Here is a 24,172-nt window from a genome sequence, read left to right on the forward strand (position 1 = left end):
GAAGCATCCATAGTGAGCCTCAAATTTATTAGTTTCTTTTCACAGAAAAAGAATTGGCCTGGAGTCTATGGTTATCAGGTAAAATACAGGAAGCCCAGTCAATTTGCATTTCAGATAAACAGCATATTTAGTATAAATATATACCATGCAGTATTTAGGACATACTTGAGTATTTTTCATTGCTTAATCTGGCAATCGAGTGGGATCCAGACCCCAGCTGCTCAGCAGGCAGCATGTACGCTGGGAGCCTGGCTTTCCCGACCTGTGAAATGAAGGACAGTAACTCTCCAGCTTCCTGATGGGTTGCCATGAAGCTTCAGTATACCCCGCTGCTTTGTGAATCGCAAGAGCTCTAAAACTGCGAGGAATGAACACAGTTGCTCTCCGTGTTTTTGTGATCAAAACCCTAGTCTCTGTAGCAAACAATTTACTGAAATCCACTGTCTTGTTTTCTACCAACTTTGCTGTGATTTCTTATAATCCCTAGGCACATAGTCATCCATTTGTTTTCCTATTTAAGGAGGATTTCTAAAATATATTAACAGGGACTTCATTGTCAGTGTTTATTGTACTTGGACTTAAATTTGTTTGCCTTTATTTTAAGCCATCTTTACCTTAGGTCAGTGAATGGCAGGGAATACTGCTCATTTAGTCTATATTTATTGAACACCTAGTATGTACCCAGGCATTGGAGATAAAGGAGTGAGTAAAATGGACACAGATCCTGCCATCCCTGAGTGCTGGCTGAGGTTATAGAGCCAAAGCAGAATAAACAGATATGAGTGCTTCTCAAGCCTGACTTGACTTTGAAACCATGGGGAGATTCTAAAAGTTCGGTTGTTACAAGGGTGACCCAACAATCCAATGTGCCCAGGATGAAGGGGTTTCCCAGGATGTGGACCGATGTCTAGGCTGTACTGAAGACCAGTGAGTGCCTCCTTCGGTGATTCTTGGAGACACCTAAGATTGAGAACTTCTGGATCCGGAGTGTAGAGAATGTTGTCTCTTGAACTCAGTGAAGACTACTTGGCAAATGAGGACTTCTCAGCCAGTGTGATTGTGGTTACTTACACAGACATGTAGAGAGTGAGTTCATATACTAGACCAAGCACCCAGCTCATTAGGTACAACAGGCATGGAAGCAGCAGGAGTCCAGCTTGGAGTTTGCAGGACAGGGAGTGGCTCTGGCTTGCATAACAGACTGCCACACTGGAGAGCCCCAAGGCCATCTAAGTCAGGGGCTTCCAAACCATCCCCGGGTCCACAGGACAAGCCTCAGGGGACCCTGTAAAGGAGGTTGATTGGGAGAGAACAGATTTTGTAGGCAAAATTGCCCTGGATAACAAATGGCTGAATAAAACTATTTAGAGAACTTGGCAGTCACAGACACTCTTCTTTGCTCTGTTAATAGATGAACTTCTGTGTTCAATTATGTTTGAAAAACAAAATGTTTTAAACCATGAATCTAGATCAGATCCCTCATTTTACAGATATTATGAAGTTTGTTTTCATTTAAACTCATCTTCCAGCCTGGCCGGTGTGGCTCAGCGTTTGAGCATCAACCCATGAACCAAGAGGTTACTGGTTTGATTCCAGGTCAGGGTACATGCCCGGGTTTTAGGCTTGATTCCTAGTAGGGGACATACAGGAGGCAGCCAATCAATGTTTCTCTCTCATTGATGTTTCTATCTCTCTATTCCTCTCCCTTCCTCTCTCTCTAAAAAAATCAATAAAAATATTTTTAAGAATAAATAAACAAAGTAAACTCATCTCCTAATTATTATGCTTGCATCATTGTAAGTTATATCTTCTCTAAGGCAACAAAATGAAATGTGTACCTCAATGGCAGTATTTTCTTTAGAAGTTGAGTATTCTTGCCCCTACTTGCTTTTATACTTTATAATGAGCATAAAATGCAGAATTTGAAATGAGAAAGTAAAAATAAAAGTAAATATGTATATCCATTTACATATAAAAGCATATATTTAAATTTATGTACCTGTACTATGGTGAAATTTTCACAGGCACTCTTATTTTATTTTGGTTTGAATGAAGCTGAAGTGTGGATCACTCTTTTTTGTCTGACAAAATTGCCTTGCATAATGCATGAGCAAGAATCTTTAGCTGTGCTCTCAGCAGTGGTACTAGCGAAACTGGTACTTTAAAGAGTTAGTCTCTTGTAAGTCAAAATAAGAAAATGTCTGTGTAAATGAACACCTATTCCATGGAAGAAGACTACTTTGTTCCTTCTAGGTCAGCACAGACCACCAGTTGACGACCACTGTCCTAGGTACATCCACGGAGCCTGAACTGTGAATTCAATCACCCATGATACCCTGATGTTATGCCCTCCACATTTCTTTTATCTTAAACTAGTGGCCTGGTGCACGAATTCATGCACATTGAAAGGAAATTAATTAAAGAAATTCTATTATAATAAAAATGTAGTATGCAAATTATCCCCTCGACTGGGAGTTGTCTGGGAGTTCAACCAGGGGGCAGGGCCAGCTAGGGGAAGGAAGGGAGTACCCAGCCGCCAGCCGCTAGGGACTCTACCAGTGCATGAATTTCGTGCAAGGGGCTTCTAGTATTTTAATATTGCTATTCGCCCTTTCTCTATAATAGAAATGTCAACCAAATTCATAATCGACAATGACAGATGGAAGCACACGCATGCGATTGGTGCCAGCGAGAGCTTTATATGTATTGCACATGCGTGAGTCAACTTAGCCATTTATAGATATAGAATAAACTTGCTTAATTAGACCTGCTTTCTGATGTAGCTAAACTTTTTCCAGCCCAGTGAAGCACCCCAACTTCTCTTTCAGGTAATTGTCAGCAACACAGCAGTAAATATCAACACAAAGCACATTATTATTGTAGATCACGCAGGGAGAACAAAGGGTAAAATATTTAACTGCCGCAGTGTTTGACTATATTCTGCGCAATGAGAAAACCTAAAGTCATTTTCAGGGTCCACCATTTCTTACTTCTTTTCAGTTGGGTCAAGTTTCTAAGCTTTCTAAATCTCCGTTTTCTGGCTAATGAAAAGAAAATAGGATTCCACTGAGTCTTCTACCTACCTATTCCAGGACTTCTGTGAGGATCAAATGAGACAGGAAAATGCTTCAAAGACATTTGGTTACGGTGTGAAATGTTTCCACCTGGCTATAAAGCAAGTCATGTTCCTGGGCTGAAGAAACTGCAAGGAGGCTAGTCGCCAGGGAGAGGAAGCCGGGCATTGCTATGTGATGTCATTACCCAGACAGTCGGACACTTAGCATATTAGCCTTTTATAAATATAGATAGAGGGACTTTCTAGTTTCCAAGGAAGATCTTCCCCACCTGGCAAGTCATGTAGTGAAAATGTGTTCTAAGAACTGACCTTTGATTTTAAAAAAACTAACACTGCCAGGTAATACAGCCTTTTCTTTTATTTTCATACTCCTTTGTTAAATACTATGGGAGGTGAAAGGGGCAGGAAAGAGGAAGGCCAAATATGAGATGGATGGACTCCATACAAGAGGCCATAGTCAGGAGTCTGCAGGAGCTGAGCAGGGCTGCTGAAGATAGGATATTGTGGACATCACTCATTCATAGAGCCACCAGGAGTCAGAGACTCAACAGCACGAAACACACATAAGGTGAAGCTCCCTTTCCAAATATCCCATGACCTCTCATGGTGGGTTCACCCCTGGTGTTCTGTTGGCAGTTGCTAAGGTAAACTTCTCTTCCAAAACCACCACTGGGGCCAGCAGGGTTTGGAGCTACACACTTCCTAGTTCCTATGGAACAAATATCTGTGGTGCTGGATCCAAATGTTGGCAGATTATTTACACTGGAGGTTGCTTCCTGGCTTTGTTTGCCTTTTGCCAGGCTTAAGGCTTTTTAATCTCTGAAGACTACTTCTGCAGGGTTAGGCATGCAATGTGAATAATTTCCCTGTTGTCAGGGGGAACTTAGGGGGCATTCGAGACCTCTCAGCAATGCTGACCTCATCACTTCTTGATGTATTGCTGATCTCTGCACTTTGGAGCTCCTCAAAATTTGAGGCTGATGAAACTATAGCTCTCTTTAATCTAGAAATGCCACACACTGAAACATTTTCTGAAAGCTTCCCACAAATTCTGCATTCCAGAAAGGCAAAGAATTGGGCACTTTAACAGTCCCTTGTATATTCTGACATAATAGGGATTTGTGTTTCCATGTTAGCAGTGCGAGAATATGTGAAAATACTAAGCGTGGTGTGAGTTACCAGCGGAGTTACAGCTCTCATTAAATATATTTCCTAATTGTATGAAATTTAAAACTAATGAGAACTCTTTATAGGAAAAGAATTTTCATGTATCCTTTATAGCCAGGAGAAGGTAAATCTATCATCAGGAAGGAGTCTACTCATTTATTTTAAAATGTAGAGTACCCCACCAGGTGGCAGGTAGATGTAGTCTGTGCCCTTATATGCTTAAAACTTAGTGAGAAACACTTCACAAATCCTGCCTGGAAAAAGCAGCATCTTAGCAGGACCACCGTGTACAGCTGTCTAGGTTTCACACTGCACAACTGTACTTAGTAGCTCTGTTAAGCTAAGACCTTAATGAAGTGCAGGCATGGAGGAGCTAGGAATGGAGGCAGGAGGTCATGCTGGAACATAGGAAGAAAAGGAGATGACAGAGTATCCTAGATCAGAGAAATGGCATGTGAGAAGGCCTGGACGCAAGAGAGGGTGCGGTGCCATAGTTTAGAGGAACTAAAATTCTGTGGCTGCTGATTAGACTGTGAAAAGGGTGTGGTGGTTACAAATGAGGGCCAGAACGCCAGAGCCTTCTATTTTGAGGACAGTGGAGATCCCCTCAGTGGGGACCTCAAGTGTTTTAGGCCGGGAAGTAATAGGATCAGTTTGTCATGGTAGAACTAACACTCTGGGTGCAGTGTGGAGACCAGATTAGAGTGGGGCAAGACTGAGGCGGGAAGACCTATTGTGAGACTATTACAGTCATCCTGACAAAAGATGGCGCTCTAAACTGGAGCAGTGGAGGGCCCTTGGGGGAATGGATGGCGCCATTGAACATCATGGTCCCTTCCAGCCCTGACATGTTTCTATGGAAGTTCTCCAGTCACAGGCAAAGCTCTGGCTCCATTGGTGAGAGGAGCAATGTCTTACCTATAAATGGATACAAGGACAACCGAACAATCAGTTCCCACCTGTGTGCTGGGTTGGCACTGAAGCTCCCACGTGGCCCTTTTATGCTGCTCTTTAGAGGGAGGCTTTCCTTTTTCCTTAAGCAAAGCTGCCTTTGAAATTCTCCTCCAAACTAGAGCCTCTTTGCTAAACTAGGGAATGTTTCATTCTGGGAGGGCTTTCTTATCACTGGGGACAAAGGCAGGACTACAAATGCTGGCACTTCTCCATTAGAGATCATTTTGCCATCACATATTTCAGAAGCGGGCCTTGACTATAAAGCACTGCAAATTAACCATCCTCAGTACATTGTTTTCTGGGAGATTTAGATTTAAGCTTATCTCTTAAATCTCATCATCTCCTTAGCCAGGCAAGTTACCCATAAGTCAAGACTTTCATGCAATTTGATTGTATGGGAATGAGAAATTTCTTGAACTTGTTACTGAGGACTTCATATGCAAGGAAAAGGAAGAAAATAAGCCATTTTTATCAAAAACATTTATTGAAAAGAGATGTGCCTTGAAGACCCCTTTCTAATCCAGCAGGGAGACTGGGAGGCTGGTGGGCGTGTTTATGTTGAATAGCAGGAAGCATCCTGTTGCTTGTCAGCTAGAGGTCCAAATCCAGCATAGAAATGGATCACTCATAGTGCCTTCTGCTCAGTGCACATGAGGAAATATTTATGAAGACACTGGGCTGAAACTCTGGGCTGTGCCTTGCACATGATGCTGATACTCGTGGATGTGTGTGCTGCCACTGTTGCCCTCATGCTGAGTGCTCCATAACCCTTCAACTCCACAATGCCCCCCTCTCCAGAAGTATCTACAGGGACAGTGCCTGGGATACTCTGAGCCCTTGGCATACTCTGGGGGTTGGCGCTCTGTCCACTGTCACTAACCAAAGTACAGGTACAAACATGTTATTCTGTATCGACTGATTCGAACAATTTATTAACATCTTTTTGGAGGTTAGAGATGCTTGTACTGCTCTAGATCAGTTATAAGACATACCCTAATGTCAGAAAACTTGATATGTTTAAAAACCTTTCAGATTTGAGGCAATTCGGTAGAAAAGTTAATCTGGTTACTGTGTTATCAACAGGAAAGATACCTGTAGAACAGCCTACATGAATGAGCTTTCGTATAGGAACTTGTATCCCATCAGCTTACCAGGATAAGGAGAAAGAAAACTTTGCTTTCCTGCTATAGGAAGATAAATACAATTATGAAACCATAAATTAAGAGACATACAAGGAAATATTTGGAAGTAGCATGGTACAGGGGAAATGCATGGACTTGGAACCACACCTTGGTTAACTAGCTGTGACCTTGGATTGCTGAATTAACCTTCACGAGTCTCTGTTTCTTCCCTGGTAACATGGTAATCCCCACCTGATAGGATCATTCGTCAGTTTTAAGAGGGGAGAACACATGTCAAAAATCCAGTGCCTGCAGCACAATGAATGTTCATTCCCTTTGAATCTTTGCTTCTTAACAGATGATTTTAGATGAATTCTTAAAGTCTTTGTTTATTTTCATATGATTAAAATTATATTCATATAGAGATTTATTAATAAACTCAGAGGATAATAGTGAAGTTGGAAACTTCAAACAGAAGTTGAGAATACTTTATGCATGTCACAGAAATTTCAGAACAGGATATTCTTCTGCCAGAGGTAATCAGCACATTTATAAACAATCATGAATCTTACTGATTGAGAAAATAAAATCAGGTCTTATCAGTCCCAAATGTTTAATACCATTTTTGGCACATCAGGAATGCTACATCATTTATTCTCTAATAACTCAATCAACTGTTTTTGAGAATATTTATGCCCATTGCATTTCTACACATATTTAGAAATTTGACATTTTAATTTTTGGGAAGTCTTTGATGTGCAAAGAAAGCACGATTTCTTCAAAACATAAGCTGATGGCTTATACATAATTGAGGATGCAGCTCCATGGAGACATCCTCTGGTTCTTTGCAAAAAAAACTTTATGAACATTTGCTAGATGCTTCGCATGCATTATCATGCAGGCTGATTTAATCATATGATTGATCCCAGATATGACTGTCATAGCTGAGAACACAGTTGGACAATGGGATGGAACAGCCTCGAAGGCACTGGGACTTAGAGAAAGATGTGCCCACAGCAGTAAAGGGGGCACTGAGGAGAATGGATCTCTTATTCAGGGGGCAGAAGTTGGTGTCAGAAGGTCAGGGCAAAGGGCAACAAGTACAAGTAGCAGATGGTATTGAGGTGGTCCAGTATGACTGAGATGATGAGATGGGCTAACTAACCATCAGGGAGAGCGTGTTGATGGGATAGATCAGTGATTCCCAAAGTGGGCGCTACCGCCCCCTGGTGGGCGCTGCAGCGATCCAGGGGGGCAGTGATGGCCACAGGTGCATTTGGGGGTGATGAGTAACTGCTATTAAAATTTTAAAAAAATTAATTTCCAGGGGCTGAGTAATATTTTTTCTGGAAAGGGGGCGGTAGGCCAAATAAGTTTGGGAACCACTGGGATAGATGGAAAAATAAGAGTCAACATTTTTGTTTTGTTTTTAATATATTTTTATTTATTTCAGAGAGGAAGGGAGAGGGAGAGAGGGATGGAAACATCAGTGATGAGAGAGAAGCACTGATCAGCTGCCTCCTGCACACCCCCCACTGGGGACTGAGCCCACAACCCAGTCATGTGTCCTTGACCAGATCGAACCCGGGACCCTTCAGTCTGCAGGCTCTATCCCCTAAGCCAAACCAGCTACGGCCATAAAGATTCTTTTTACTGAATTATATTCGAACACTTGGATAAGAGCCAACATTTATTAAGAGCTTACCCTGTGCCCTTGGGCACTGTGCAAAGTGCTCTCCTTACATGTTCTTATTTGATCTTTTCTAAAACTCTGCAGCATGAGTATTTAGCATCCCCATCTTACCAATGAAGAACCTGAGTCTCACCCTAACCAGTTTGGCTCAGTGGATAGAGCGTAGCCTGCGGACTGAAAGGTCCCGGGTTCGATTCCGGTCAAGGGCATGTACCTGGGTTGCGGGCACATCCCCAGTTGGGGATGTGCAGGAGGCAGCTGATCGATGTTTCTCTCTCATCGATGTTTCTAACTCTCTATCTCTCTCCCTTCCTCTCTGTAAAAAATCAATAAAATATATTAAAAAAAAAAAAAAAAGAACCTGAGTCTCAGGTAGTATAAGTAACTTGCCCAAAGTGACATGATTTGTAAATGTAAATGGTGTGACTGGGATTGAAACCAACATCTGGCTGACATAATACATGCACTTTTAACCATTCTACTGCACTGCTTTCACGGGCAGGACCCAATCCCGAGAGGCAGGCAGGAGGCATTCAGGAAATCTGGTGAGAACACCCTCACCTGAGTTCAGGGGATGAACTTCACCCTGGGAAGGAAGCTGACCTGCCCCCCCAAAAGCAGTGTCATTGTCTTAGACATGCGAGGCACTAAAAGCTAAACAAAATAGAGAGACATAGGCATCGTTATTAGACCTGGGTTATGAGGTTTCAGCTGGAATCACACCAAGGATAAAAATGCTGAATTCCACTTTAGATGATGATTAATCCTGGGTGAGAGCCAGGGGCTTAGCTGTGAGGAAGTGAACCACTGAAGAGGGGCAGCCAGGAGGAGCCCGGCCTTAAGGAGGATAAAGGTGTAGATTTCAACACCACAGGGTCAGTTAAGGTGAAATGAATGAAGACTGTTCTCACATCAGCATTGAAGATGTGCTGCTGATCTGCTACCTGAGCAGATAACAGCTCTGAACCCTATTGGAGAAAGAGGAAGGCAATGTAAATTCCTTACTGTCTCTGGGACAACTCCTCCGCCTGATGAGGAGAAACAATTAACATTACAGTAACAAAGCATTTATCTATATACTAGAGGCTCAGACCTCACGTGGCTGCCTCTGCCCTCTCAGCTCTGGAAGGTTGTTCCGCTCTCTGATTAGCATATTACCCTTTTATTATTATAGATTATTATAGATGTATCTTCATTTTATTGGGTTCTCACAATAATCCCATGTATATGAAGTCATATCTCACTTGAGCTTTACCTTCTAAAGCCAGCACAAAAGGATACCATCAAAATTACCATTGAAAGCCCCTAATTACACACTGTACAGCAAGCATGTCAAACTCACGGCCAGTGGGCTGCAAGTTTGACATGCTTGCAGTGTACAGTACACAGAATTTTCTATATTTTATACCATTTCTATGTACAACACAGCCAATTTTCTTTTTGTGTTGAAATATATAAAATAGATTTCATTTAGTGGCTACTTATATGAAAATTTTTTCATATGTATGTGTGTATATATGGTGGTCAGATTGTTTTCAGTTGGTTTGTTTTTTACATTGAGTGACTTCCTAAATACTGAATGAATATATAACAGGATGACACCATTGTTTTATTATTCCTATTTTGCAGCTAAGGAAATTGATCATACAGTGAGCCTATGCATGATAAAGTTTTTTAAATATGTTTTTGTTGAGAGAGAGAGAGAGAAACATCAATGAGAGAGAGAAACATCAATCAGATGCCTCTTGCAGGCCCCCTACTGGTGATGGAGCCTGTAACCTGGGCATGTGCCCTGACTGGGAATCTAACCACTGACTTTGGTGCATAGGATGTCACTCAAACAATCCAGCCATTCCAGCAGGGCTTGCATGATTATATTTTGCAGATTCTGAATGGGGTCCATTGCCCCACACAGTGAACCCACACAGTCATCACCCCTGAAGGACAGTACATTCATTAGCAAATAGAATTGCAGGGATGCCAAGAAGTCACGCCCTGACCACACAGCCACAGTGATGGCCTGGGATTTAGCCCTGGCACACTGTGCCTTGGCTACTGAAAGCCATTGATACATTGAGCTCTAGCTGTGCACATGTGTCCAGCAATTAAGTGTGACCTCAAAACTCACTTCTTTATGGCTGCCTTCGTTAAAACAGGAAAGCCTTGTCTGTTCCTGTCTTCTGATGCCTGCATGTGACTAGCAGACGTGTTCAGACCCTGAGGCACCTGGAGCCTGACCTTTTGGGCAGGGTGGTTTAATTATTGGTTTTGATTGCCGACTTACTTAAAAAAATATGTTTGGAAGTTTATGGCTCTTTTCTGAACCCTTTAGATTTTATCTTTTCCAATAAATGTCTCTTAAATCAGTTCAAATTGCCTAAGCAGCAGTATCTGGAGAAGATTCTGTCCTCCCCCTGTCATCATGTCTCCAACACTGTGCCTAGTAAATCTCCCCAGACCCTTGGGCTGATGTGTCATAGAGAACAACCCATTCCACGTGTGATTTCTGCTATTCTTTGCCTTTCTTATTTGTTTGTGTCTGCTTTACCATCTCTGAACCATTGTTTGCTGTTCTTATCAGTTTAAAAATATGTGGAAAGTGAGTGGTGTCAGCAGGAATGGTGGATTAAACACTTCAGAAAATTCTATCCCCATAAAAGCAATGAAAATACTGCCAACAGTTGTCAAAAATCAGCTTTTTAAGAACTTGAAATTAACCAAAAACTCACAACATTTGGGAGCATTTACTCAAGAAAAAAAAATACATTAAGAACAGTGAGCTTTGTGTTATTTTAACTTACCCTGTTCCCATCCTGATCTTTAAATTCATATGGAAATTAAAAGGACCCAGATAATGTAAACAGTCTTGAAAAAGACAATGATGTGGGAGAGCTCACATTTTCCAGTTTAAAAACTTACTAGAAAGCCATGGTAAGCAAGATGTGTGATACTGATGTAAAGACAGACCTGGAACTATAAAATAGAATTGAGAGTTCAAAAATAAACTCTTATATCTATCCTCAATTGATTTTAATCAAGGGTACCAAGAGAATTTAATGGACAAAAATTAACTCAAAATAGATCAAAGACCTAAATGTAAGAGCTAAAACTATAAAACTCTTAGAAGAAAACATAGGCATAAACCGTCATGACCTTAAGTTAGATAATGGTTTCTTAGCTATTATACCAATAGACAATTGGACTTCATCAAAATTAAAAACTTCTGTAATTTAGAGGACACACCATCAAGAAAGTGACAAGACAACCAACAGAATGGGAACAAAAATAATTGCAGATCGTGTATCTGTTAAGAATATGTAGAATTTTTTATAACTCAAAAAGAGAAATAACCCAATTTTAAAATGGGCAATAGACTTAGACATTTCTTCAAAGAACATGACAAATGGCCAATAAGCACATGAAACAATGTCACACATCATTAGTCATTAAAGAAATGCAATCAAAAGCACAATTAGATGCCACTTCACATCTACTAGGATGGCTCTAATTAAAAAAAGATGGACAGTAACAAGTGTTACTAAATGTGTAGAGCTATAGGAACTCTCATACATATGGACTAGTGGACATGTAAGTGTGTTGCCACTTTAGAAAACAGTTTAGCAGCTCCTCAAAAATGTAAATACAGAGTTACCGTATGATCAAACAATTCCACTCTTAGACATATACCTAAGAGAATGAAAACTTATGTCTGCATAAAAACTTTTACACAAATGGTTATAGTGGAATTATTCATAATAGCCAAAAAGTGAAAACAACCCAAATGTCCATCAACTGATGAGTGGATAAATAAAAATAAAATCTGGCATATCCATAAAATGGAATATTATTTAGCCTCAAAAAAAAAAGAATTAAATTCTGATACATGCTACAACAGGATGAACCTTGGAAGCTTTGTGCTAAGTGAAAGAAGCCAGTCACAAAAGGGTGCATCTATCTATATATATATATAAAAGCCTAACAACCGAATGACTGGTTGACCGGTCGCTATGATGTGCACTGACCACCAGGGGGCAGACGCTCAATGCAGGAGCTGCCTCCTGGTGGTCAGTGCACTCCCACAGCTGGAGCTCCGCTCAGCTCACTGATGGGCGCCAGATGCCGAGCTCACAGCTGATGAGCACCGCTGCTGCTGCGGCAGTGTGAGCCTCTCCCAATTGGGACTGACTGGGCACAAGCCCACATCAGGTGTAGTGGGGCCAGAATGAGTGGGAGCAGCAGGCAGGAGTGGCAGTTGGACTGCCAGTTTCGGCCGATCCTCGCAGGCCACACTGAGGGACCCTACTGGTGCACAAATCTGTGCACCAACCGGGCCTCTAGTTTTATATGATTCCATTCATATGAAATTTTCAGAATTGATAAATCCATATAGATAGAAAGTACATTCGTGGTTTCCAGAGGCTAGAGGGAAGGAAAAATAAGGAATGACTAATAATGGATGTGGATTTCCTTTTGGGATGATGAAAGATTCTAGAAATAGATAATGGTAATAGTTGCACAACTTTGTGACTGTGCTAGAAACCTGAGTTGTACTAAAAGGGTGAATTTTATTGTATGTAAATTATGTCCAAGATTAACTTCCAGATATCATTCTCATTAGAATGGAATAAATGAAATATTTCACATACCAAGAAAACCTCATTAACTCACTCAGTGGTAAAATGATTCTTTTTAAAAAAAATTTTATCTTTATTGTTGAAAGTATTACAAATGACCCTTCTTTTTACCCCCATTGGTCTCCTCCACCTCACCCCTGCTCCATCCCCCTTTCACCTTCACTACATTATTGTCTGTGTGCATGGGTTATGCATATATGCATATAAGTTCTTTGGTTAATCACTCTCCCCTCCCCACTCCTACTCCCCCTCCCTTCCCACTGAAATTTGTCAGTCTGTTCCATGCTTCTATGTCTCTGGATCTATTTTGCTCATCAGTTTATTTTGATCCTTAGATTCCACGTATGCATGAGAACATGTGATAGTTTATTTCTCTAATTGAAATAACTCCCCCCAAATGTTATTGATTTGTTCTAGAATAGCAATTTTATTAGTGACAATCTAAGGTAAGGCACTATCCCTGGTATCAATATCTCTCATTCTTTCTTCATTTTCTAAAACTTCTTTAAAACATACCATGTTCCTTCTGGTTCAATTCAGCTCTAATATGACCACAAAATATACTCTGACACTGAAGCTACAAGCAAGGGTAACAAAGAGTTTCAACTCAACTGCCAACTCAGATTGATTAGTTGTGTTAGAGAGATCCTGAGGCTGTGTCCAGACTGAGCAGAGAAGGAAATGTAGTGATTAATAAAATCTGTCTTGAGCTTGGCAGTAGCAGTAGAGCTGCACACCACTTGGGCTAGTCATTTTATCTAGGAAAAAGTGTTATACTGCCGGTAGATGCAAAATCAGTTGGGTAGATAACTCTTTGGATGGATCATAATGCAGCCAGTAGGCACATTCACACAGCATGACCTAAAAATGAATTTGAGACCTGAAATTTACATGCAAAGTCCCAAAATTTGGAAATAGTCAACATTTATGGCTGAGATGTCAAGAGCACTCAATAAATAGCACTAACTTTCTTACTGTATAATATCAAGGTATTTTAAATAACACGTTTTATACAGTGTTCACTCTCAAAGGTTCTTAACATGAGAGCATTAGCATATCCTTATAATAAAATCTGATATAGTAAGAGAGAATGTCAAGAGAGATTTTTTTATGACATTCACTGAAAACTCACGATAGTCACCAGAAGGTGGACTCTGTAAGCCTGCACACATTAACTTGAGCGTTGCCTCCCAGTAGAACTGTCTCCTCCTTCCTTCACTTGCAATAGAAGCCTGCTCTTTCTTTGACAGATAAGAGGTGTCTAGAAAACAGTTTGGCAGCTCCTCAAAAATGTAAATACAGAGTTACCATATGTGCTAACAATTCCACTCTTAGACATACACCTGAGTCCTGTTTCTCTGTCGCATGTGGTAGAAAAATGGTTCTCTAATTGTGGTCCCAGACCAGCAGCATCTGCATCGCCTTCTCAGAAATGCGATCTGTTAGAAATGCAGCCTCACCACAAACCTGCCCTCTAGCAGTGTGCCCAGCAATCTGTGTTTGTCCAGTGACTCTGGGCTCTAGTTTGAAAGCCGCTGCTGTGAGTTGTTCCCTTCTAGAATGGGAAAAGGCAGAAGGGAGTAAGAGAATAAGAGAAGTTGGGGATGTGGGCCTCGGTTGGCAGCAAAGTTGGCATGTGATGTGAACCTCCAAGGACCTCTCCTATACCCCATGTACCAACCCCATATTTACTCAGTAAAGGTTTGAGGTGCTCCAAAGATCTCCCCTAATCCTCATCCCCACCCCACCACCAGACTGCTCAGAATCCCTTCTTTGGACATAGTAGGGAGTGGGAAAGGAGGATGGCACTTCTACATTCCCTCATGTTAAAATGAAGCAGTATTATTCAAAAAAGGATTGGCATCAACACCCCGTAGCTAGTAAATACGTGTGAAGACATAGAACTGTACCTGGTTCCTAGTGACTGTTCACTGTATATAGGAGGTAATGGTGTTGGTGACGATTAGGGCAAGGGCCAAATTTCTCCACAGAGGGTGCCTGGGTTGGCATCTAGAAGTAGTTGCTGTTTGCACCCAGTGGGTGGTTGTTATGTTAAGAAGACTGCCAGCTGGAGGTTGATCTTGATCTTGAAACCCTTCAGAGGCAAGTGAGGCTCCCTGAAGACAATGCCCTCACAGTGCCCCAACTGTGAGGATGGTCATTAGCTGAGGGGCTGCTGGCCTGTCGGTACTTGCCACAGAGACAAGGATCCTGGCTGGGATTGGCATCTGGGGCAACAAGCATTGTAGGAGGGACCTGAAGAACATCAAACGAAGCAATGAGACATTTCAGGGCCTTTGTAATAAGAGTTCAGTGTTGTGAATCCCAAGGGTGTGGAATGGATGGTCACATGACAGCAGTTTAGATGCTGGCCACCGAATGGGAACTTCTGAGCAAGCTTGGGAGTCTGCAGGCCAGAAAGGCAGTGGGTTCCTGAGACCCACAGGCAGATCAGATCACTGCTATAGGAAGCTGATGACCAGAGTTGGATTTGGAAGGTTCAAGTTAGGGTTCTTGATTCCAATCCTTCCTCCCCCTCCCCGCCCCCATGGAAATGCTGTTCGATATCCTGGTGTAGCTAGTAGAGCACCACTTGTCAACATTAGGAATATAGGGGGAGGTGGGAAGTGAGATGCAGAGAGGAAAGGGAAAGGTGAAGGGGGAGGAACAGGAAGAGGAAAAGGAAAGGAGAAGACGGAGAGAAGAGGAGACAGGGAAAAAGGAAAAAGGAGGGAGTGAGGAAAGGGTAGAAGGGATGGAGGAGAAGGAAATAATGATTGCTAGTCCCAGAGTGTCCACTGCTTTCCTTGCCCTGTCCTACATGTTTTGCATGTGCTTCTCATTTGGTTATCAGAACTATGACGTTGGGTAATGGAAGAGCCTAGAGCAGTGATGGTGAACCTATGACACGTGTGTCAGAGGTGACACGCGAACTCATTTTTTTGGTTGATTTTTTTTTGTTAAATGGCATTTAAATATATAAAATAAATATCAAAAATATAAGTCTTTGTTTTACTATGGTTGCAAATATCAAAAAATTTCTATATGTGACACGGCACCAGAGTTAAGTTAGGGTTTTTCAAAATGCTGACACGCCGAGCTCAAAAGGTTCGCCATCACTGGACTAGAGACTCTTAAGGAGAGACTTATTTCTAATGAAAAATAGGTTACAACGAACTTTTTCTGCCCAGGCCCCAACATCTGAAGGAACCAAGTCAATTCAATCTACTAAAATGATGCATGTTAAATGCAGTTGAATCATTAGGAATGAGGGGAAACTATGGAAGAAGAAGGCTGAGTTTAAAATGGTCTTGGGTATTCTCCTTATTCATGCTGTTCTCCTCATTCTGAAGCCCCTTTGCCTGGATTCTCAAACTCATATGCATATGGGGACCAGGAAGATAAGTGAAGTGTGTGAAGTGAGCCTGGTATACGATGATTACAGGGAAAAGACACTTGGCTTAAATGTCAGGAGGTAATAGGGAGTAGTCGGAATTATGACACAATGGAACCTATGTGCCATGCTCTGAAGAGGCAGCACCACTCAGCTCCAGCCTGTTGCTGTCACGTGCCATGTGTAAGTGGGCACAGTGTTGCTGGACCTCCTAATTTTCACAAGAAGGCAGACATCTACTGACCAGGCAACATTCAGGGGGCTAATGAAATGCACCTGTTGGCTGTATCTGTCCTCAGATAGACTGGTCTACAGTTGTGTCTTTTCCTGAGTTGGCAACAGAAGCTTGATCCCTTCCCTATGTTCCTTTCTCTTCCAGGCCATTACATTTATGTGGACACCTCCTTTGCCAAGCAGGGGGATAAAGCCCTGCTGCTAAGTTCTGACTTACAGGCTGAGGAGTGGAGCTGCCTCCGATTGGTCTACCAGATAGCCACGTCTTCAGGGTCTCCATCAGATCCCAGCCAGCTGAACCTCTATGTGAGATTTGAAGATGAAAGCTTTGATCGCTTGCTTTGGTCAGCTAATGAACCTTCAGACAGCTGGCTCATCGCCAGCCTGGATTTGCAAACACTTCCCAGAAATTCAAGGTAAGTGGAATTGAGGAGGAAGGTGCAGGGCTTCTCTGTGGCTTCCTGCTATTCTGAGGTCTTTCTGAAACTGCCGCCATTGAACTTAGTTTTCTTCTGTGTTAGTATGTGATGTTTTGTAGAAGATGCATCAGAGAAGAATGGTAGAAATGGAAATTAATATTTTGTTTATTCCTTAAAGGAGCTTTCTAGTGTTCTTTTCTATTTAAATGGGACTTCAGCACGAATCTAAATGGAGCTTAAACCAAGTTCTTCAATGGAAATTTATCTTCTAATGGGTTTTAAGAGCACATTCTCATTTCTTATCATTTTGTTTCATTCTGCTAAGTTGAGTGTGGTATATGTTTATGTTTTTTTCCCCTAATGCTTTGTTTGCTATAAATTTTAAACAAAGCATTAACCATCATAAAAGGAAAACTGAAAATACTTTGAAAGAGGAAAACTACTTAAAGGACATGCTGTGATTCCTTTTTAAAAATGGAAGTTGTTCCATCAGAACAACTTGGAAAAGGACAGTAGAAAATGTAAGATTAAGTTGGATGTGCATTGAAGTAGGGAAGGGGGATGGGATCTTGAGTCACTTGGCCATAAAGTGTTCTATTTAGTGAGAATATGTCATGGAGGATGCAAAGGAGGCTTCATGAAAATGCCCTCCATTTCTAATCCCGTTTTCAATGTCCTATCCCTTCCACTTCTTCAAAGAGGTTTGAAAGACTATACTCTCCTCTACCCTCTGTCTGCTGGTGCCTCTCCATCAGGCAGTAGGAGGGTCGAGGGAAGGAGTATTGAGGGTCTCAGTTCCCTATTTCACAACATCCTCCTAACTATATCAGACCCTAAATCTACCAACATATTTGCAAAATATTGGGCTAAAATCACCTAAGTAAAAGCAAATACTTTCAGAAATAGGACCAAATGTGAACCTATAACAGTGCTTAAAATCAGCCTCATAAATTGTCATGCTTCTATCTGTTCTTTGTGTGAAATTTTCAAGTTTCTCAGCAATAGAGAAACAATAAGTTCATTGATTTGAGCCTCCTCCATCTCATGCAGAGATCTCCCATCACTAAGCAGATTATGCTTCCTACCTCCTTCTCCAGGGTCTTTTTTCCTCTGCAGACTCTACCCTCTGTTCCTGGTCATTCTCAGAATGGAGTTCCCTAGAGACATAAGCTCTCCTTTCCATCCACAGCCAGTTGGTGCAACCGCAAGCACTGGCTTAGGATAACAATGGAAGAGAGCTGACTCTGAGATTTTATTGGACATCTTGCTCCCCTCAAAGTTCTGAGTATATATGTACACACACACACACACACACATACACACACACACACAGAGTTTTAATAAAGTCCATCATGAAATTGGCATCCAATATCAATTAGCTGAGACAAGCAATCTCATTTTGCCTTGAATTGCTGAAAGCTGTTCGAAAGCTTTCGGCGAATAGCTGAAATACTGAACCAAGAGAACATGCTATTTTGAAGTCTAACTCCCTTTCCCCCCGTATGTTGTGCAGGTTTTAATAGAAGGTGTGCTGGGTCTGGGAAACACAGCCAGCATTGCACTCTTTGAAATCAAGATGACAACCGGCTACTGTATTGGTAAGTGGGTTTCATTTTCATTGTATCAGAACGTGGATCTTTTCTAAAATCCCCTCTTGCCAGAGGGAATTGGATCCATCCTGAAGGCACTGAATTGTGCATAGTAGTTAAAATTCTTTGCTAGTTCACTAGAATGGTCTATTTTGTTTCTCTGTCTTTAGCATGGGAAGGCTCATTAGAGTTTGCCTGGACTGGCTGGATTAATGGAAGACAAGTAGATGCAGCAAATGTAACCTGAGTTGCTGCCTTAACCTCAACATATTCTAATGAAAATAATTGCCAGTTTGCTGCGAACTCAGCTTTTGTTGCATTTGCCAGAAAAGCAGGCATCATATTACCTCCTTTTCTCACGTTGCTCTCCTGCACCCCATTGCCTGTCTTTATAATCACAATTTTCCCTTTGATGCCACTTGAGCTGGGTTGGCTGGATGCCTCTTACGTGTCAGTTCTGAGATGGTGTAAAGAGAAGACATAGTCCATGTCCTGTGGTTGCCCACCTTCTACTTGCCTGCCCCTAAAGCTATTTCTACATTCAATAAATATGGCCGGAGAAAGGCAAGCAATGCAGCAGAGGTGCAGGGGGAGGAGAGGAAATCTGAGAGGACTGAATTCAGTAGAGATGCATCTGTGCTGGGGTTTCAAGAAGTGGAACTTAGTCAAGTAAAGGTGCTGGACAGAAACACTCTAGCAGGAGAAAGCCCAGGGCCTGCTCAGGCAAAGGCAGGAAACAGAGCAGGGCATTTGAAGCGAGAACCAGGCCCGCTAAGGGAGTTTGTTATGGAAGAGTCTGGATCCAGGCTGTGGAGCTTGGATTCATGAATTACGTGGTTGGGAGGTGCTGAATCTCAGTCTGCAGGGGAGGAGTCTCCAACTGTGGTTTTCAGATGATGACTCTGGCCGCCACATGGAAAATTGAGTTAGAAGCAAGGAAAATACAAAAGAGGTAGGAAAACCCCTAAAAGTGATTGTGACATTACAGGGGAAGGCATAATGAGGGTCTCAAACTGGGGTTGACAATGGAATAGGAAAACCGGTAGATTTGAGCGATTTTTCAGCCCTGACGGTACTTGGAGGTTGATTGGCTATGGAGAGGAAGAGAAAGGAAACTCAAAGCCCATTATGAACACAAAAGAGCCTTTGCTAATTCTCTGAATCTTATTTCTCTTTTGACTTTCCAATGATGACGCTAATGCAAGAAAACAGACTGAGAATGTGACCATTTTCTGAAGACAGTGCGTTTAGACCCAAGCTCCCTTCCTTGGACCTCCCTGTAGCTCTCATCTGGTGGCTGCATGGGTCTTAGACAGCCAGCTGGCTCCTCAGACACTCCTGGCGGAGCACCGCCTGCTGGCTCAGTCAATGCACGGAGCCCCCACAGCCTCTGTTTTATCACCTGTAAAATGGGGATAAAATGCTCCTCTCAGGATTATTGTGGGGACCAATGAGATCATGGATATGAAGGTGATTTGTGTTGGTGCTGGACACTCAAAAAATGTTCATTTACGTTCTTCAAGTCACTTGATGGCTTGTACTTTGTTTAAAACACAAAAGGAGAGCCAATACTTTGATCTTGTTAAACTTATGCACACACTCTCACCTCTCCTTTCTTTCTGTGCCCTCTCTTTGCTTCTCACAGTTTCTCATCTGGAAAATGAGGTTAATAATAGTGTCTACCTCATGGGGTTGTTTTGAGGATTCAATAAGTCAACTCATATAAAGTGCTCAGAAAAATGCCTGGCACATTGAGGAATATTTTGCTTTTTATTTTACTCTGCGTCAGTCTTTGGCACTGAATGTTGAGTGTTGGTTAGCAGATGCTGCAGTGGAAACGTTGCTAATGAAAATCTTAAAATTTTTCAGTGCCTGCTTATGTAAAAACACATTGATAACTATATCAGTCAAGGTCATGGCAAGGAAGTGGAAACAGACAGTATATTCAACCTGAGTAATTTGAGGAAAGGTCAGCAAGGAACTACAGAAGTGTGAGTGGGTAAAGGAAACGGGCGAGGGAGGGTGCGGTAATCCAAGACCAGTAACAATGATGACTCATGAGCTGTTACCAGCTTTAGATCTGAAGGGGTAGCAGAACCAGAGACAGTAGCTCTGTGGTGAGACCTACTTGAGAAGAGCAGAGCCTCCAGTAGAGGACACAGCCAACCCATGGAGGCCTGGCAGGCAAGGAGGGCACTGGAGAAATAAACAGTTCCAACCTCATTCTCCTCCTACCTTCCATTGGTTGAATCCAACAGGAAGCCAGAAGGCAGGGGAGCCCATGGATACAAGCCATTCAAGTCAACCTCTGGAGGCCAGAATGGAGTGCAAAAAAGGGTGTGGACCTGAAGGGGCCAATGGGAGGTGACCAGCACAATCACACTTCATATTTTTAATTGATGATTAGTAGGGTCAATGGAAGCACTGGCTTTTGAGTTTCTCATTCCTACTAACGGAGTCTGTTGACTGGCAACAGTGCAAACATGTCAATGCCACTAAAAGGGGGCAAAGGGTCTCTTTATCTTGTGTCTCTTGTCTACTCAGTAGCTTTAGAAGGACACAGAGCCTAGGATATGCCTGCCCTGCCTATTTCATCTAACTAGGTTCTTGTTTATTAAAAAAAGCACAGGACTTTAGCATTAGGAAAGATGCCCCTTAGCTCTGGGTATTTTGTCCACCATCATGAGAGAAGTAAATAGAAAACTGGGCTACCAGGTGCAAGAAAAAATAGACAATAAAATTTCTGGAGCCAAGAGCATAGCCCTATAGTGCTTTGAAACAGGATGGCTGATATAAATGTCTGGCTTGTACCAAGCCCCAGCCATGAGCGTGGCACTGTGCTGGGAGCTGTCCCACTTACAACAGCCCAATAAGGTGGGAATGTTGCTCCCCTGTCACTCTGCATGCAAGAAGGTTAGTAAGTGGAAGAACCACAGTCCAAAGGGGCAATGATGAATGGCAGTCTCAGTTCATTACAGGATCTCTCTCTTCTTGACCGGTATTGACCAGGGATCCTGATACAACATTCCAGTAGACAAAGGGAGTGAGAAACATACTTTGATATCTAAGAGAAAACTTTGCAGTACATCTCCATGAGGTATGTTTTTATTTCTCTTCTGCCAGAATGTGATTTTGAAGAAAATCATCTCTGTGGCTTTGTGAACCGCTGGAACCCCAACGTGAACTGGTTTGTTGGAGGAGGCACTAGTCGGAATTCCCACTCCGTTCTTCCCCAGGATCACACGTTCAAGAATGAACTGGGTGAGCTGGGGACATGAACTCCTTTCCCCATGATAACTTTCTGCCATCTCTTCCCACCCCCTGCATTGACCTAACTGTGGCTCTGTCAACAGAGAAGAGAGGAGAGAGGAAGGTGAGTAGGGTCCCCGAAACCTGGTAGAAGAGTAGGAAAACACAAGCTGTACGATGAAGACAAACTGCAGACATGAGAGCTGTAGCTAAGAGGAGGGCCACCTAGTTAAAGGCTTTTCTTCACTTATGACCTGGTCTTGCTGTTTTCACATTTCCATATGCATTATGCTTTGCGTTCTTAACTATTTGTTGTTCAGAACTTCTTATTTCTAAAGACCAGGTTGGAATAATCTTAGGTGATTTTTCACTAAAAATAGATCAAATAATGGAAGCAAGTCCTTAAGAACATGTCCAGTGGCAGTGAGATGAGCTGAGACCAATGATTAATCCTGAATGTGGTGTGCAGCAGGGCCCCCTAGTGGCCACATGGACTGGTTCTCTGCAGGGAAAATTTGACCTTGAAAAAGCTTCCACTGAAGGGAGTCAAGGTCAAGGTAGAACAATAGTAGAACAAAAAAAAAATGCCCCAGAAACTATTTATTTAGCTTTATCTAGGATCACTTACATAGGAGTTAAGATTAGAAAGAGACAAAATATTTTCACTTCCTTCTTTTAAAAGTAAGGCAGGTTTAGCACTTTTGGAAATGACAAAAGATTGGGGTTTCCATGTGTATGTGTAAGTTGGCCCCAAAGATCCACAGCCCATCTCCACTATGGCCTTTGTAGGAACCACACTATGAATGAGTGTTATGTGTAGAGTGAATGATAACTAGTTGTGAAACATTAATCCATGAATCTGCATGAGTATTTTAAAAGACAGTTGAACTCAAAACAATAAAATGCCACCGCCTCTTGACATCTTTGTTTAAATGAATAAAGCAACTAGCAATCTCTTGGAGTTTCAGAAAGAAACTTTTTCTTATTTTATGGGAGTATGCTAATTTTGACGTTGTTTTCTGCCATATTTAGACTCTAGTACAAGGAATACAGAGAATCTTGAAGGACTGATGTTTTAAAATTGCAATAATTCTTGGTGTCCTTATCACAGTGATATGTGGCCAGAAAAGTGTGAAAGGCTGCCTTGAATTTGGGGTTCAGGGAAGGCTTTCTAGAGGAAGTGGTTTCAGAACTAGAATTTGCCAGATGAATAGGAGAAGATAAGTGCAACATATGCAAAGGTGTGTAGGTGTGAGAGTGGATGTTGTATTAGATGGTCGGAGAGTATTTGAGAATGCTGGGATGTGTGATGATGGCACAGTAGTCCCTAGATCCAAGATTATGTTCCTGCTAATGATAAGTAGGACACCTGGATACCTACATTCCACTTACTTCTTCCAGCTCTTTTATGCTATTTCACTTCAGTTTCTCTTCAGCTTTTGGACTAATGTCTTGCCCAAACATTAGCCAAACAGCCCTCTCATTCCCACCCAATGCCCACCCATATGTGTGCACACACACGCACACTCTCTCATACCCATTTGCACTCCTTGCACCTGGACTCCTAGGTAAGATTTTCCCCTGTATGTGATGGGGCTAAAACAGATGAGTTCTACAGATTTTTAAATATTTTATTTGAAAAACACTCTGCCCCTGTGACTCAAAGGTTTGAGCACAATCACTCTTGCAGACAAAAAACCCTCCAATGCTTTGCATGAGAGAGAGGTTGCCTTCCTTATTACATTTACCTTCTACTGGGTCTATTGATTTTCCCTGATCTCTATCTATTTGGGTGGCAAAGTAAAGATTAAATGGCTCAGATCTGCCTGCGGCAGCAGATTTTGCTTTAGATAAATTCATCTCCTGTTCATTTGTGTACTTGAAGCAGTTTTTACCTTTGCTTTCAGGTAAAAACTGGAGAGGCAAACAGCAAGGGGCCAGGGAAGCTGTGTGCTGGCTGGCTCAGAAACTTTAGCGCTTCAGAGGGGTTGAAGGACATCTTCCCAGGTGGATTCTGACCTTTATGTTGTAGAAAAGGGAACAGTGAATGTAATATTGAAAAATATGATGTGGATATGAATTTTCCTTTATTCGGCTGTTGTTTATAACAGTGAGTCAGATTTTTCAAATAAGCACTGTGTCTCCAAATTCTTGTCTAGTGATGAAAATGGCTGAAGTGCGCAGTACGGATTTGGTGGGACACCTTTGGAACACTGGAGGCGATGGAATATTGTCAGCTTTTCCTTACTCGGTTCTGATTCATCACATATGGATTTTTTCTTTTTGAATATTTTATGCAGTGAAATAAAATCTTTCAGGAGGGAACCTACCGACAGCTCAGATCATTACTGTTTTCCACCTGCCTTAGCAAAAAGAAGATAATTGCTGGAAAAATAATGAGGGAAATCCATTTCTTTGCTGAGATTTGTTTAAATCCAATCTGCTTAGGGTGCCACTTTAGAAGGAGCTGACCGAGGTTTCAAAACCTAAAATAAGGTCAGAATTATTGTGTTCCATCCTAGACCCTGAGATGGATGGATCATCCTTCCATAACTCATGACATTCTTTTCTCATTTCAGTTCAGATTGAGCTCAAGCGTCATCTTAACAGCACCTATTCATTCATCCTCTACATTGATCTGT

At 42.0% G+C, this 24,172-nt stretch overlaps 1 protein-coding gene across 1 annotated transcript in view; it reads left to right on the forward strand.

Annotated features, from left to right (window-relative positions):
• Positions 1 to 24,172, forward strand: part of MAMDC2 (MAM domain containing 2) — a 123,772-nt gene that overhangs the window by 45,985 nt on the left and 53,615 nt on the right. Inside the window, 4 exon segments of the mRNA XM_023752336.1 lie at positions 16,419 to 16,664; positions 16,667 to 16,689; positions 18,206 to 18,290; positions 21,405 to 21,542. Of these exon segments, the coding sequence (XP_023608104.1) occupies positions 16,419 to 16,664; positions 16,667 to 16,689; positions 18,206 to 18,290; positions 21,405 to 21,542 (492 nt within the window).

The sequence above is a fragment of the Myotis lucifugus genome, unplaced genomic scaffold (assembly GCF_000147115.1).
Source record: "Myotis lucifugus unplaced genomic scaffold, Myoluc2.0 scaffold_31, whole genome shotgun sequence".
Lineage (NCBI taxonomy): Eukaryota > Metazoa > Chordata > Mammalia > Chiroptera > Vespertilionidae > Myotis > Myotis lucifugus.